Here is a 17,381-nt window from a genome sequence, read left to right on the forward strand (position 1 = left end):
TTTGTACTCTTTTTTGACTGCTCGAATGATATGTATATTAAATAGTGGAAACTTTATTGGTGTGTGTAACAATATTTTAATTATTTAGGCAGATATTTTAAATAAAGAAATTTCTAAAATTACGTTCGAAAACAGGGCTATAGACATAATATTTTGTTAAATAGTGAAAGAATACGTAGATATTTTAATAGAACTTCTTTTATAGCTGCTTACAATTAACGTCTCAAATTTAGATCTGTAGAGGAACATAAAACCATAGATTAAGGATTGGTCTCTGCTGCGCTCCAACTAGATACCGCAGGCGTAGTTGCACAGTGCGGCAACTAATAATACGCCCAAGAAGGCGTACTCTAGCCATTCTCGAAAAATGTGTGAAGTTGACGTGCCACATGTTCTGTTAAACTTACTTAATAATAGAAACTTCAGTGCCGGGTTGCGTAGTAGAACTTTGTAACTAAATAAGAAAGATACTGGGATCACATATCACCAGCAAGTATTTTGTATTTTATCAATGTAAAATAACACGAAGCGTATGTTACAAAATTTGAAACATGCCATTGAGTTGTCAAGATGCCACGCACACAAGCATCTAATAGTGGCCGTAATAAAAAAGCTAGAGTGCGGTATCTCATTGGAGCACAGCGGAGACCAATGTTTATTATTTTAGCATAAAACTTAGTATGAATTATATACAAGGTTAAGTGGATGGTACAAAATGTTTAACAGCATTAGGTGAGGTTTATCTTTATTGTGAAATTAGTATAATATATATTTGCATGTTAAGTAGACGGTATAACGTTATCGTGTTAAGACAACTTATATTTATTGCAGTTCATTGAATTTTACTTCAGCTGGAACACCAATAATGAGAAATTAACAAGACATTGAAAGTGATATTCTGCTATATAAAGTTAATATAAGGCTAATACCTATGAATGAATGAATGATTTATTTATTCAACAAAATGCAGGTACAATAGGGCGAAATAATGTCTGTTGAGCCTTATACATTTTACCAGTGTAACTGGTGTTTGAATATTAAATTAAACAAAGAAAAATAACAAGATAGGATTTAAATGTTAAGTTATATATAGACTTTATACCACGGAACACAACAAAACTAGTGGAAGTGTCACTACCCTGTCACTGCCACTATTGTGTACAAATGTACCTACTCGAGGTTCAAAACTGTCAAACTGTCAAATAAACGCGGGAAACGTTATAGGTACGAATAAACCAAATATAAGCAAAATGTCTATTTTTTAATATTTTGCATATTTTCTATTCTCGGGTATATTTTTATATCACGTTTATTTGTATAGCCAAGCTGACAGCCCGAGAATCTGTGTGTATGTGGGCGTTACCCTGTCACTGCCACTATTGTGTACAAATGTACCTACTCGAGGTTCAAAACTGTCAAACTGTCAAATAAACGCGGGAAGCGTTATAGGTACGAATAAACCAAATATAAGTGAAAAGTCTATTTTTTAATATTTTGCATATTTTCTATTTTCGGGTATATTTTTATATCACGTTTATTTGTATAGCCAAGCTGACAGCCCGAGAATCTGTGACCAATAACTTTGTCAATGTGTGTTACTTAGCGGTTAGCTAGCTTAATATTGATGCCATCAAAAACTGATTAACTTGGCCATCCATGAAAACACAGCGTATGTTTTATTATTTATTTTTTTATTAAAAAAACAAATTATCTCATAATTAATACGAAGGTATTATATATAATTCGATTGTTTAATGAGAGAGTAGAGTGGAGGAGCTAATTCGAAGCGTGGCAGACTTACAGCAACAATAGATTCGCCTTCCTTTTCTATCTTGCTGTATCTTCGTTAAAGATCTTCTTCTCTCTTGCATACATTGTTTGTTTATACGCCAGTATATTGTTCGTCTATGGTTTAGAGTACCTACCTATTGACACGTCATGTCCCACTCACATACACACACTATTATAATGACTTGCGACATAAAAATAAATTAGAAATATAATATGCAATAAAATCATTGTGCGTTAAATTTATCGCTTCAAAGTTCACTTTGAATTTATAGAAGCAAATCGAAATATGCGTGTAACACTATGGTCTGTTGGTAATTAATAATATTTAATGGATATTATTATACGGCGTTATAAAGAGTTATTATCACTTTATTATTTTTATAATATGCCGTGGTAACTGAATTTACTGATAACTAATAAGTATAAACAAACTACCTCAAGTGTAGGTATGTCATACTTAATATATTTTTTTATGAAAATAAGGGACGAGACGAGCAGGACGTTCAGCTGATGGCAAATTGATGCGGCCTGCCCATTACAATGCAGTGCCGCTCAGGATTCTTGAAAAACTCAAAAAATTCTGAACGGCACTACAACTGCGCTCGTCACCTTGAGACATAAAATGTTAAGTCTCATTTGCCCAGTAATTTCAATATATGTTGTGTAATGTAAATGTAGTGATATAAACTACAAATAATAAGTATTTAAACCAACTATGTTTAATTTGACCATGAATTACGACAGGTTATTTTGCAACATTGAACAATAATTCTTCGATGTCTGTTTTTTATACTGTAATTATGATTAGCGACTCAACTTTTATTATATTTTGTAATGTACAAATACCACTTTAGTACCTTACATATAAACCAATTGTCTAGCGTGAAAATAAAACCTATTTGATCCTTCCTAGCCAGTTGTTATCAAATGAAACCTACTTTCTGAGCTCGTTGGAAAGTGTTATTAATTACAACAAATTTAATAGAAGAAAATTTGAGTATCTTCTATGCTGGGCGTCATAAATAGAACACGGCGTAACTTTACACTGATCCGTTGGTTGAAACAGCGGCCATACTAAGACTCAGTAAGAACGATATATTTGCGATATTTGCTGGCAGTCGAAGCGACAGCCCCAGCACCAACTGAAGTATATTGACCATGAGAAGGAGCCAGAGTGTCGATACAATTCGTGTATACATATATTAGCCGATCCGCTTATGTAGGCTGAATATATTTGCTAATAACAACACTGGATTTAACAAAAATCTGAATAAGGGGAGCGGGCAGAAAATTGTGCGTCGCTTTGTGCAATTACTTTGCTACAGGACAACTGACAGCGTGCTAATTGTGCAAAACATATTATCGAAAGCAATGATTCCCCCATGTTACACGCCTGTTTCATGTCGCCCTCTATAAATGAATACCCACTTAATTTAATCAAAGCTTGGGTCTAGAAGTTCTAGGAAACCAGATCAAAGGAAATAAATACTTGTTTACTCAGTCTACGCATTAGTTACTATATAATTATCTTTAAGGCGACGTCACCAAATGGCCCAACGGAAGACCAGCGCTGGTTTTCAAACCAGCAAATATGCTGAGTTGGGACCACTTTGTGACGTATAGAAAATGATATTTCTAAATTTTGTTTTATGTTTTATTGTGCTATATCGTCATGAATAAACTTTCTACTAAATATGCCAAAAAAAATGTCGGTGACTCAAAAGGTTGCCTATCACCACGGAGCCCCCGGGTCGATCCTCGTCCACTTCGCACCAATGTGATTTCGGTTTTTGAATCCGTTTTATACGTTCCGATATTATACGTTTGTTCGACGCATTCGGCATTTTAAGGTCGGCAACGCTCTGGTGTTATAAAGCAGTATGGGCCTTGGTGATCATACCATCAGGTAATTTGTATGTATGGTGGTATGTCCTCATTAATTTTTATTTAAATATACGAAACATACGCTCATGTATCATAAAGAGTACATATAAATATCCATGACTGAGTCAAACACGTTTGAGATTTGGGCTGTGTAGTCACTAGGCAACACAAAAACTGTGCCAGGAGTTCGTCAAGGATTCAGTTTACATAATATTCTGGTGAATAGAGACAGCCTTGAGGCCGATACGTCGTTTCTACATACAAAGTCGTTGCTATGTAGAAACCTCTGGTTGCTATAAATCGAATATACATTGCCTTCTATAATAAAATATGTGCATTTTTATTAGTCTACCGATATTTTCCTTTAGTGACTTATATTTATAGAGGCGATGGTATATGACGATATATAATACCAGTTCCTACCGGTAATGAACATAAAACTGAAATCTATTTTGGTTAATGTTGAAATATTAAACAATACAATGATATATATTATATTTCTCAAAAGGCATGTAAAACTTTCTCTAAGGCTAGCGACATCCTTATTGGTAACTAGCTGACCTGGCAAACGTTGTTTTGCCATATAAATTATATATGTAAGCCTTCCTTGAGCTTCAACGAATCTATTACATAAGATTTCATTGAGATCGGTCGAATAGTTTTAGAAGTTATTAGGGAACATACAAACATACATTCTCTTTTATATAATACTAGCTGACCCAGCAAACGTTGTATTGCCGATATCGCGATACAAAAGTAACTGTTGATCGTAGGTGGGTGAAAATTTGAAGTTGTATGTATTTTTTAATGCTGACTCATAATCAAACAAATTTAAAAAAAAATGTGAAAAAATTAAAAAAAAACATCGTGTGGACCACCCTTAACATTTAGGGGTATGAAAAATAGATGTTGGCCGATTCTCAGACCTACTCAATATGCTCACAAAATTTCATGAGAATCGGTCAAGCCGTTTCGGAGGAGTACGGGAGCGAACATTGTGACACGAGAATTTTATATATAAGATATACATTATTTCTCTGGTGTGTTATTATTGGACCAGTCAAGCACGTTTCTCTTCCTAGTTGCGGTATGACCGGTGAAACGCTAACTACACAAATAAAATTTGTAAACAAAATTTATGAACGGAGCGGGACTCAAACCCGCGACCTCTCGCGTTCCATGCGACCGCTTTTCCACTGAGCCAGCCGTTCGATTGACGTAACGTTCATAAATCTTGATATGTCTTCTTCAATTCTCAAGTTGTGGGTTCATCTACAGGATCTACTTTGCAGTTGATAACCTGCTCAATACCAATATTTGTATTATTAGGATATTGGCTTGAGACGTCGCTCTTTCACATCTAAACAATTTTGTAAACAAAATTTAATTTGCGTAATAAATCCCAGAAGTAAAGTATTAAAAAAATAACAACTTGCTATATTTAAAGAGAGTACTCGGTACTAGATTCTTGTTCCAATCTATACTAATATTATAAAGCTGCAGTGTTTGTTTGTTTGTTTGAACGCGCTAATCTCTGGTACTACTGGTCCGATTTGAATGATTCTTTCTGTGTTGGGTAGTCCATTTATCGAGGAAGGCTATAGGCTATGTTTTTTTTTCAAAATTAGGGATCCGTAATAAAATTGCTATTTTGTAACACAAGGTGTAAAATCGAAAACCTATTTTTGCGTGCGCTGCAAAAACTATTGACAATAGAACAAAATGATGTACAGGCTATAATATAGGCAATATTTTATTACTTATAAAACTATCGCGTGAATTATACTTTATATGGCAAAACAACGTTTGCCGGGTCAGCTAGTTATGTAATAAAATTCAATACTGTAACAAGGAGATCTTATTCATAATTATTTACCTTGAGCAACTGGCTGAAAGAGTCAGAAAATTAATATGGGTTTTTCGCTCGCTGAGGTACGTGGTCCCAAAGAATGACAAATCTGAGAACGATAGTGATTCCTCTAACACTCTGCTAAAGAGAATATATACTGCACTAGTTGAATCCATCCTAACCTACTGCATTCCAGTGTGGGGAGGTGCTGCAAAAATAAAGTTTTTAGACATTGAGCGCTCGCAACGAGCATTGATTAAGGCCATGTATTTCAAACGTTACAGATATTCTACAGAACAACTTTACCTTGAGTGCGGTTTACTCTCTGTGAGGAAACTGTTTCTGAAACATGTTTTAATCAAAAAACATAAAGAAGTACCATATCTCGTAAATAATAAACAAAGTAGGAGGCAACCTAATGTAACTAAAGTCCCTCGAACAAAAACAAAGTTTGCTAGCGCACAATACAATAGTCTCTCAGCTCAAATTTACAATAAAATAAATAAAAAACTACATATCCACTCAAAACAATATAACGATTGTAAAAAAATCGTAGAGAAGTGGTTAAAGTCTCTCGACTATGAGGCAACGGAGATTTTACTTAAACAACTTAAATAATGTACAGAGTATAATAACTTATCCAATGTTTACATAGATCAGACAGAAAATATTCCACACGCACTTAACATATATACACGCACACAACACTCACAAAAACACACAGTATCGCACGCACACACACACTCACACATAGTTACACATATTTATCATTCATGTTTATAATAATAAAAAGTGACTTACATGTTCGATAAGAATTAAAAATCGTAATTGTAAATCTTTGTCGCTGTAATTGTTAAGGTGTTCAAAAGTAACTTTCCAAATATTTAAATTGTTAATTTATATTCATTTCATAACCTTTTTAAATTTATATTCATTTCATAACTTTATTATTATTTCACCACCATGTCAATAAAACTTTTGTTAAATATAACACATTGCTGAATTGGAAGAGCGGAGACACCTGGTACAGGCATTATTTGCTTAAAAGGTGACTCCGGCCACTAGCTGCTGTAAACTATGATTTTAAGAGAAATAAATTATTATTATTATTATTATTATTATAATAATAAGGACTCATTCTTTTACGGTTGACCGTCAAGCTTAAGAATATAATTTAAAAGAAAAATGACGCGAATGAGAAAACAATCGAGATGAGAGACCGATTAGATCATGAAGTAAAGTAAGAAACGATTGGCCTTCGGACTAATATTATAATATAACGTTTAGTATGAATAAATTAATATAACAAAAGAACAGAGATAAAGATAATTATTTGAATGTGCAACGATCCCACGTGTGAAATAAGGGCTCATTAAATACTTACTTAATTTTTAAACATTTTTTTCCCTACAAATAAATGAAGTTGACTATACGGATACATCAACGCACTCCGCGATTATTCCGTTACGGCCGTTTCCAATATACTACCTACAGATAAATTACTACCTTTTACTGTCAGTAATTAGCTGTAAATAATCTGAAGCTGTCCCTATATACCCGATAAGTCATTCTTATCGCCTTATATTGACACTGACCTCTAATAGTAGAGTATGAGAGTATAATAGAGAGAGAGTGGTATATAGATACCACTGGACTGGCGGCTGTCAAAGTGCTTTTGTATCTGTTTGATATTCGCCATTTTGGCGCTGTTGGCCATGTAGCGAGAGTCTGCGGTACTAAAACTAGTGATGACAACGGCAGCAAACATCGATAGATGGTGGGAAACTATTGTACTAAAAATGTGTACTTTATTACCTTGATTCTTGAAGTGTAAAAACGAACGAAATTAATTCAAAATGCAAAAATACTCCAGAGTATTGTACGTTCCTTCGCATCCATTTATATTATACGTCAAAATTAGTTCTCTGGACGCTCGCGAGTGGCGCTTTAAATAGGCACAAAAAAATCTGCCAAAAATAAGGAACAACCTGTCCAGTGGTATTTATACAGGCCAGTGTATTTGGCACATCAATTTCTATATGCTGTTGTGCAATGAAATAAATTATTGTGTTAGCGGTTTTCATCTTCAACGTCGAGTGATCTAAAAAGTTTGCGCACGCCATTGATAGTACAAAAATATATTTTTTGTTCCAGGAATTGGAAGAGTTCGAAAAGAACGGTGACGTCCAGCTAAATGTGGCCTTTTCTAGGGATCAAGATAAAAAAATCTACGTTACGCATTTGTTAGAAAATAATTTAGAGCAATTGTGGGATATTATTGGCAAGAGGAATGGACATTTCTATATTTGCGGGTAAGTTTTATTAGCGTAAAAAGACTTAGTTTAAGACCATAGCCATATTGTTGACGTGGTGCAATCCAGGAATTAGGTTTTAGATTGTGAATAATGCATGCTCTCGACTTATCCATGTTCAGGCTAAAGTGGGTCTCCTCCTAAAAAGTCTATGTGTTTCGATCATAAAGAACCTCTTGAAGAAAATAATATGTTACGTATTTGCTACAAATGAAATAATTTATTATTCACATTGTTCATTGTAGGTTTAAATGAATTATAATTAAATGTGCTATGTAATCAAATTACCTACATTAAAAATGTGTCAAATCATGTTATGTAGGCGATAAAGAATAGGTACACGCGTTTGTTGGTTTACGTGGCGTAATATTTATTACTATTGATGTTCGAGTGATTAATGTTTGTTTAACGATTACTTGAATATTATTAGTTTTTGACTCGAATTATAACTTTTTGGAGTGACCACAGAATAGTAGATTGTTAACCTAGGGTCGAAAGAATCAATTCCCGGGGTACCTACCTATGTAGACGCCCGAGCGCAGCAAGGGCGTCTATAGTCCGAGTAGGAATTGATTCTTTTACCCGTGTTAAGCACTTTACTTTTCATTTCGAATATGAGGAAGATAAAAGTAGTTGTTTATCTAAACTATTTATTGATAATATATAATAATATTAGTAGTACCTATGTAATATGTTTTATAATGAAACAAAAACTATTTAATTGTTGCTCTGTAAAGAGAAATTTATTTAGTTATAAAACTTACTAACTTTTACACTTTCAAACATTACAATAATATTTACAAACCTGTAAAGAGAAACAACATTAAAAGCTATTGCTCCAATTTATATTTTAATAATCTAAAATGATTAATAGTATTTCTTTACAAATAATCCTAGTTAATTTTCAATGACATAAAACCAGAGTGAATACCGTTAAAGAAGGAACATAGTGCAAAGTGCTGTCACCATAGAATAAATAGACATGTAAAACTTTGACATTTAAAGTCAAAGTTAATGTGTGGGAAATTTAAATTAAATGGAGAGCCAAAAGAGCTTCATTTAAAATTAGTTGTCAAATTAGGACAATTTATGTTGACTTTTTAAATTTTAAATATGGAATTCACCGTGTAATTGTTGCGGCTTATTCCGCTCAAAGAAGTTTACGCTATGTTCCCACTGGCTGTTTAGAAAGTCACATGGCCGCAGCATATTTTTTAATTAGTTTGTTTTTACATAAAACTCTTCACAACTGACAACAGTTCTATTTTCAAAGTTCATTCCGGCCCTTAGGTGGGAAGTAATTTGTATGAGTTTTTCCCTCTATGCAGTGAAGCAGCATTTTCCACCTAATAATCAGATCAAAACAACATTACTTTCCGAGTATGAGAAATGAAAAAAGTATTTCTCATGCGTTATAAACAGTTATTTTCCGAAAATATTTACTAAAACCTGGAAAGAGTGTAGAAAAACTCATGGGGAAGAGTTTTCCCTTAATGGGGATAAAGATTAACGAGTTGAATGTATACATGAATAAGTAAATCTAATTATAAATAGTTAAAAACCAATTATTATAACACTAGAAATAAGGGATTGCTTGTAACTAATTCTAGTAGGCTTCATAATATACATAATAGCTTTAAGAGTAAATGTATACACTTTTATAATAAAGTCCCAGCCACTATTCAGGCATTATCTATAAATCAATTTAAATGTTTTATAAAAAAATGGCTCTGTCGTAAATCCTATTACTCCACAGCTGAATAAGTTATCGGATAGCCTGGGACTAGATTATGATTATTTTATAGCGATAGAAATGACTACAATATTGTATATCTTTATTGAAAAGAGCGCAAAAAGAATGCTGGGAGAGTTTCTTGCGCCGCTTCTTCTCTCTCAGAGTGCCATTTGTTTCCGAAGCGGTAGTAGTATCTAGTATATTAGAAATGACATCAAAAAGAATTTTAAAGGAATCAATTTTGAGAAAATAAATGCTTTTTTATGCCTTTTTTTTAATTCTACCAGTAAATTCGCCCCGTTTTCAAATACAGCGCTTGTTGTTTGCCGATAATGTTACTTTTTATTAGTGAAAGATTTTATTCTAAAATTGTTTAATTGGTGTTTGTGTTTATCCATTATAAAAAAATATATAAATATAAATTTTTTTACATTATTAGGTATATAATATATTTCATTTTTATTTATTAACCGACTTCAAAAAAGGAGAAGATTCTCAATTCGTCGGTTTTTTTTGTGTTTGTTACCTCAAAACTTTCGACTGGGTGAACCGATATTGATAATTCTTTTTTTATTCGAAAGCTGGTGCTTCCCATGTGGTCCCATTGTAATTCAGGTCCAGATCTGACAATAGCATCCATGAGAAAACCATAAAAGTCTTAAATTGTAATAACATAATAATCGTAACTAGAATTAGATTTATTAATTAGATTGTATAATAATACGCAATTAGTTTAATAGTTTTGAGTGTATATTATATCTATTGTTGTGGAATAGTGTTTTTGAAGTCGGTTGTTTTTTTGTTAAATTTTTTTTTATTAGAGGTAGGCTCCTTTGCACAGGATGCCGGCTAGACTATGGGTACCACAACGCCGCGAATTTCTGTCGTGAAGCAGTCATGTGTTAACATTACTGTGTTTCGGTCTGAAGGGCGCCGTAGCTAGTGAAATTACTGGACAAATGAGATTTAACATCTTATGTCTCAACGCACTGCATTTAAATGGGCAGGGCGTATCAATTACCATCAACTGAACGTCCTGTTCGTCTCATCCCTTATTTTAATAAAAAATATATATTTCAATAATATTATGATAATTCTTCAATATTGGCATCAATGTACTTTATTCGAGGTTAAACCTCGGACGATACATTCAGAACGTAGATACATGGAATAAGAAAGATGTCATTGTATTATAGGCCAATATAATATTAATTTCCTTTACATCCTGTTGGCGTTTAGGCATACAAGAATAACGTAATGTAATGTACAAACACGTTTATTTTTTGCCGTTACATAAAATATACATTAATAATATTAATGTATAAATGTTTTGGGAAATCCAGTGTGGTGATTGCTGTTTATTTGCGTAATTTAATAGCAGGATAGCTGAAGCGAGTTTATGTATCAGTATGTATGGAGAGCAATGTTTTTACTTTAATTCATAATACATTGCCGATTTTAACTGTCAGATTGTTGCACTTTTTTATTAAAACGTGCAATAATATTATATCTATCGATACATTCATAAAGACGCACTCTTTTGAGATTTCTAGACTTTCGGCCAACGCCCAACACGATAAACGGCTCCAACGATTTTCATAAAATTTAGTATACAGGGGATTTCGGGGGCGATAAATCGATCTAGCTACAATACAATAAAATTAGAATATGTAGGTAAATATCGCCACTATATATACAAGACTATAATAGCTCAAATTGGACATTGGGTGATCCGGAAAGCAGAAGACCCCGGTTCGAAACCAGATGTCCTTTTAGTTTTTTTTTCGTTAAAAATCCGAGCAAGGAAAAAGAGCGAGAAAAAAACCGGGCTTTCTCTTTTAACTTACTGTATCTACGATATGTTAAAAAAAGGTAGAGCTCGTGAGAAGAAAATTCAAGAAAACACAACGGCCATTGTTTTCAATCAACAATTGATTGAGTATTTTACAATGATACAGTCATTGTAAACATGTATATAACAAATTAGTTTGTAAGGTGCTGTCGTGCAATCGTGTTCAGCTTGAATTCATTGTTTGTGTAAGGGTGCTTCGTGAACGTGGTGGTCGTGATTACTGTCACAATTAGTAAACAAATCCAGCAATTACAATGATATATTAACTAATTACTTCCCACCCAAGGGCCGGAATGAACTTTAAAAATAGAACTGCTGTCAGCTGTATAGAGTTTTATGTAAAAGAAAAACTAATAAAAAAAATGCTGCGGCCATGTGACTTTCTAAACAGCCAGTGTGAACTTAGCATAAACTTCTTTGAGCGGAATAAGCCGCAACAATTACGCGGTGAGTTCCATATTTAAAAATTAAAATGCGACTTAAATTGTCCTAATTTGACAATTCATTTTAAATAGGTACCTACTACTAATATTATGTATATTATCATATTATATATTCTCAATAAATAGTTTATATAAACAACTAGTTTTATTTTCCTCATATTCGAAATGAAAATTAAAGTGTTTAACACGGGTAAAAGAATCAATTCCTACTCGGACTATAGCCGTCTAAATACCTCAGGAATTGATTATTTCGACCCTCGGTTAACAATCTACTATTTTACTTGTTTATTATGACTGTAGGAAAATGCTAGAATAATATGCTAATGAAGAAGACACAGCCGTCATTTTGCATAAACGACCGTCGCATTTTTAAAATTGCAATATTTTTAAGACAAAAGCAAAATAATGTCGCATACAGATAATCTAATTATGATGAATGCAATCCACTCTAAAACTATGAATATGATAATTTGTATCATAACATTGTATTATCATTGTGTCTGTTAAGTGTTATTGAGAGATAGTCAATATCCTGTTATTGTATAAAAACCGATGCCTGTACATAAGTACACGTGTCTTATTGATAATTATTGTAAATTAAAGCGATTCTATGTTAAACATATGCATTATAAGAACTGGATATTTTTATTTATGAAATAATTTGTATTGTAAAGTTGTTAGAACATTTTTTTTGTTAGTTTTCCTACACGTTTGCTTTGCATGTACATACGTACTTTTTACTTTAGATAGTTTAAGTTTTCTCAGTAAGTGAATTGTTATTTCTTATGAAAAATAAAGATTCTTAAACCATATTTGAAATAGACAAAAATTTACAAATTGGTAATATTTGACCAAGTTATATACAGCCCTCGGGTACATACCATACTCATACCATCAGGTGATCCCTTTTTACGTTTGTTTGTCCTCCTCTTCTATAAAAAAATAGAGATTGTTCGATAGAAGTGAAAACTTAGAACTTTTAGTATTAAAATTTGAAATTTATATCATAATGTGTAAAAGCAATCAAATTTTTATTTCAATTTGTTTTAGAAACTTACTTTTAATAATATATTAATAAAAAAACACTATATCAACAATGCACAGTATGTACACATTGAATTTTTCACAAAATCTATTCAATTTTACTGATAAGATACATAGCACTAATGTTGCACAATATTTTCCCCCTACCAAAAAGTGCCCTACGTGGAAATAAAAGTTCTCACTTCAGTAAGGATTATTCATATTTAATCGAAAATGTTTGTTTCAGTGACGCTAAAAACATGGCGGTGGATGTTCGTAACATTGTGATCAAGGCGGTCAAGGAAGTGGGCGGTCGCTCGGAGGCCGACGCCGTGCAGTTCCTCAAGAAGCTGGAGTCCATGAAGAAATATTCAGCCGACGTGTGGAGCTGAACAGACACGCTACGACAACCATTACCAGGGCTACTTGTACAACACTAAAAGCCTTGCAACTGTGAATGATAGACCAAATTTTTTATTGTAGCTACATTGTCGTATCTAAGAATTTGTAGATCTGTAAACGTGGCCCCGCACCTTTCCGTTACGGTCCGCCATGTTTGTTTACTTACCTAGCGTCATCTCTTGTAACCGTGACGAATTGACCGTTCAGGAAATAAATTATTCTTCTTTTAATGCACATCGTCAGCTTTTTAAATTCGATTGTATCATCATCAAAACTTTAAGATGTTTGTAACCGAGGTTACTTTCTTCGCCTAAGACTTTTTCCCTCCAACATATGCATTATGATGAGCTAAAGCAGCTTACATTGTATCGAGAGCACATAGCCGAGAAACTCTTAGCGCCTCTTAATAACAAGTATCATTTTTGAAGCAAAGGAAAAAAATAAGCTTTCCTGACCTTTTGTATCCAGGTGCCTCCTTCATAGTCCACGCTTGACAACCGTACACCATGATACGCCAGGTATAACAAAGAAGTGGTTACTTCGGAGCTTTATGTGTTCTTCTCGAAAACATAGGATTTCCTCATTTTATGAAAAGATCCTTTTCTGCATCACTGATTAATATTATTATAATGATCAAAAACCCTTTCATTGATTTTTTATCATCTATGTTTAGTACAAAGAGTATTTATTTTGTACATGTATCTAACGGTAATAAAACAAACCGTACTGACGCAGCACGACGAGCGTGAGGGGGTGAAAGAGAGACGGGAAGGGGGCATTACGTTCCAGCGAGGTCCAGACATAATATGGCCGTGTAGTACGATTAATTGACAGGCCGGTCCTCTCACTAAGCAAATTATTAAAAGATACGGTTAGGTCAAAAAATGTTATTTTCATTATGTTAGTGATATAGGAGTAGTGTGCGAGGAAATAGTGTTTTACAAATGACCCTGGCTACCGTTAGCTTAATTCTTATTTAATGAGATACGAGTACATGTTTGTATGATATAAATATATATTAGAATGGGACGCGTGAATGCGGTGTGGTGGGGTGGCGAGGTTGGAATGTACACTTTGGATCATTGTGGAGCTCTGAAACGTAACTAATGAAACAGGGTAACAGTTATATAGGCTGTAATCGTTTAGTGTAACCAGGTGATTAATCTGTAAAATGACGTCAATAAGATTTTATTTATATATTTTTGTTATTAAACACTCCCATACATCTAGTATGAGATTAGTAGAATACACCTGTATACAGGAAATTTGAATGTTTCATTGTCGGTGTGTTAGTAAACCTGTGTTGTTACATTCAATACGAATGGCAAATATGAGGTCAAAATAAAAACTTCCTTCGATTTACACCTGTATTTTTATATTTCGACGTTTTGATATAATTTAATAATTTAAAATTCCAAATGGTATGGTCTCGGGCAATGATTGAATAATTTAATGTTTTAGTAAAACAAATACGTAATAGTGCATAACAGGTACCGTCGAAATATAATGTCCATTTAATTTTATCGACATAATGAAAGATCTGCTATCGAAAACATGTGAACAGTGACTAGCACATGGGCGCACCCGTCCGTCAAAAGATGGAAGCAGTCTTCTGCTTACACACAACACAGCGTTCAAGTTAACCTTTATTATAATTTTTCGTCAAGCTAATAACTCTGAACAGCACTTACATTATCTTCGGGGGAAATACTCCCCAGTTCATTCAATTTCAGTGTAGAACCCGATTCAAATACTTTGAATGTGCGAACTTTAAAATGGCGACAAATGTCATGTTAGTGAAATCAATGATGAGACAGTATATTTGATTGTATTACGAGTTTGTTTAGTAAAAATGTTATGGTGTTTTAAATTATAAATTGAACAATAAAATTGTGTATTTTGTTAACAAGTTAGTAGTTGTTATGTTATTCAAAGCGAGTTGTTTGTTATCTAAGTGGAATGGGTAAATAGCTGTAAAGTAACTTGGTTATACTTTTTAATTTTTGTACAATTAAAGTAATATAAGTAAATTTCATATATATATTATCTATATTGCGATGTTTTATTTTACCCATAACTTATTTTAGCCAAATTTTATATGTGCAAAGTAAATAAAGAAAGAATTCAATTTTAATATAATGCCCAATACTTTCAATACTATTGTCAACATATTGTAACAACCTCAGCGGCTGCGCTTAGGGGGCGTTATTAATAACGCGGGCTTGATCCCTACCCCATAGAAAACCTTACGTAATTAATGACCTTTTATCAACATCTTTCTCGGGTATATTACCAAATTCAGGTAACAGCTAGAACCATAAGACGGGCTGGAAGTTGGTCGACAATATATAATAATTCATTAGAATCAATTCAAACTTTACTCCCACCTGCGCCAAAAAAAATACTATACACAATCTTTTTGCAACTGAAAAAAGGGTGCTAAATGTATATATATATATATATATATACAAATAAGTGGGACTATTTTTGCTGTAATACATAGGCTGCACTAAAAATATCGGGAATGGAATATTTCCACTGTTAATCTCTCGGTCCTTTCTTGTTTCTTATATATATTAACGATCTACAGTTTGTGGTAGATGATAACCATGAGATTATATTGTTTGCTGATGATACTTCACTTATTTTTAAAGTGAAGAGACGTGCAGATATTGATGACGAGGTAAACAATGCACTCTGAAAGATAGTGCGTTGGTTTGAGACGAATAATCTGCACTTAAACAGAAAAAAAAACAAAGTGTTTACGGTTCATTACACCAAACACAGCGGAGGTACAAACCATCGTACTTATAAATGACTAGAGATTGGAACTTGTGGACACTACGGTCTTCTTGGGTATCACGTTAGATAAAAAGCTTCAGTGGGGTCCACATATTGCCCATCTAGCAGATCGACTCAGCTCTGCGGCATATGCAGTTAGAAAGATTAGAGAGTACACGAATGTTGCGACCGCCAGATTAGTGTACTTCAGTTATTTTCACAGCATCATGACGTACGGTATTTTACTATGGTCATGTTGCTGACATTGATATAGTGTTTGCTCTGCAAAAGAGAGCTGTTCGTGCTATATATCAGCTTGGTTAGACAATCTCTCATAGAAAAATTTAAAGAAATAAATATTATGACTGTTCATTCTCAGTACATTTATGAAAATTTAATATACGTTCACAAACATCGTCACCTTTTTGCTCTTAATAGTGATTTTCATTATTATAACACTAGAAATCAGGGATTGCTTGTAACTTTTCTAGTAGGCTTCATAAGATACATAATAGCTCTAAGGGTAAATGTTTACACTTCTATAATAAAGTCCCAGCCACTGTTCAGGCATTATCTATAAATAAATTTAAATGTTTTATAAAAAAATGGCTCTGTCCGTAAATCCTATTACTCCACTGCTGAATATCTAAATGATCGGACAGCCTGGGACTAGATTGTGATTATTTTATAGCGATAGAAATGATTGTACAATATTGTATATTTTTATTGAAAAGAGCTCAAAAAAAGAATGCTGGGAGAGTTTCTTGCGCCGCTTCTTCTCTCTCTGAGCGCCATTTGTTTCCGAAGAGGTAGTAGTATCTAGTAGTTATTAGAAATGACATCAAAAAGAATTCTAAACGAACCAATTTTGAAAAAATAAATGCCTTTTTTGTATGGGCGACCCTGCTAAAAGCCCTGAAGTGGCAGTCTCGCTCGAGTCATGTCATGCTGAAAATCGTGAAAAACCCCTTTTTTTTGACCCTGAGTAAATTTTTTTTAGACATCGGGATATAAGGACTTTAGATTTCATTTATAATGGTATTTGAACAATCTTACCAATATTGAGCTGGGTGAGAATTTTTGTAACTTCACTCCTATTGGACCGGACTATAAGTAATCCTTAGAACAAGCAGTGACTAAATTTCCCATGGAAACAATGAAGTCCATACATTCACGGCCAGATAGATTACTACCTGCATTAAAGCCAAAGGTAGTAATTTCCAATAATGTTTTTTAATTATTGCTGAGACTTCAATAAATAAATACAGTCGTTATTAAGATTACGTCATAAAAAATCATAGTTTTGTGA

General features: G+C 33.4%; 1 protein-coding gene across 2 annotated transcripts in view; it reads left to right on the forward strand.

Annotated features, from left to right (window-relative positions):
• LOC126966923 (NADPH--cytochrome P450 reductase) overlaps positions 1–15,343 on the forward strand; it is a 49,650-nt gene extending 34,307 nt beyond the window's left edge. For both annotated transcript variants that reach the window (XM_050811216.1, XM_050811217.1), the window contains 2 exons: positions 7,679–7,836; positions 13,137–15,343. In XM_050811216.1, coding sequence (XP_050667173.1) covers positions 7,679–7,836; positions 13,137–13,281 — 303 coding nt within the window. In that variant the 3' untranslated portion in view covers positions 13,282–15,343. The remainder of the gene's footprint in view (positions 1–7,678; positions 7,837–13,136) is intronic.
• Positions 15,344–17,381: the final 2,038 nt, after the last annotated feature.

Source organism: Leptidea sinapis, chromosome 11 (genome assembly GCF_905404315.1).
Source record: "Leptidea sinapis chromosome 11, ilLepSina1.1, whole genome shotgun sequence".
NCBI lineage: Eukaryota > Metazoa > Arthropoda > Insecta > Lepidoptera > Pieridae > Leptidea > Leptidea sinapis.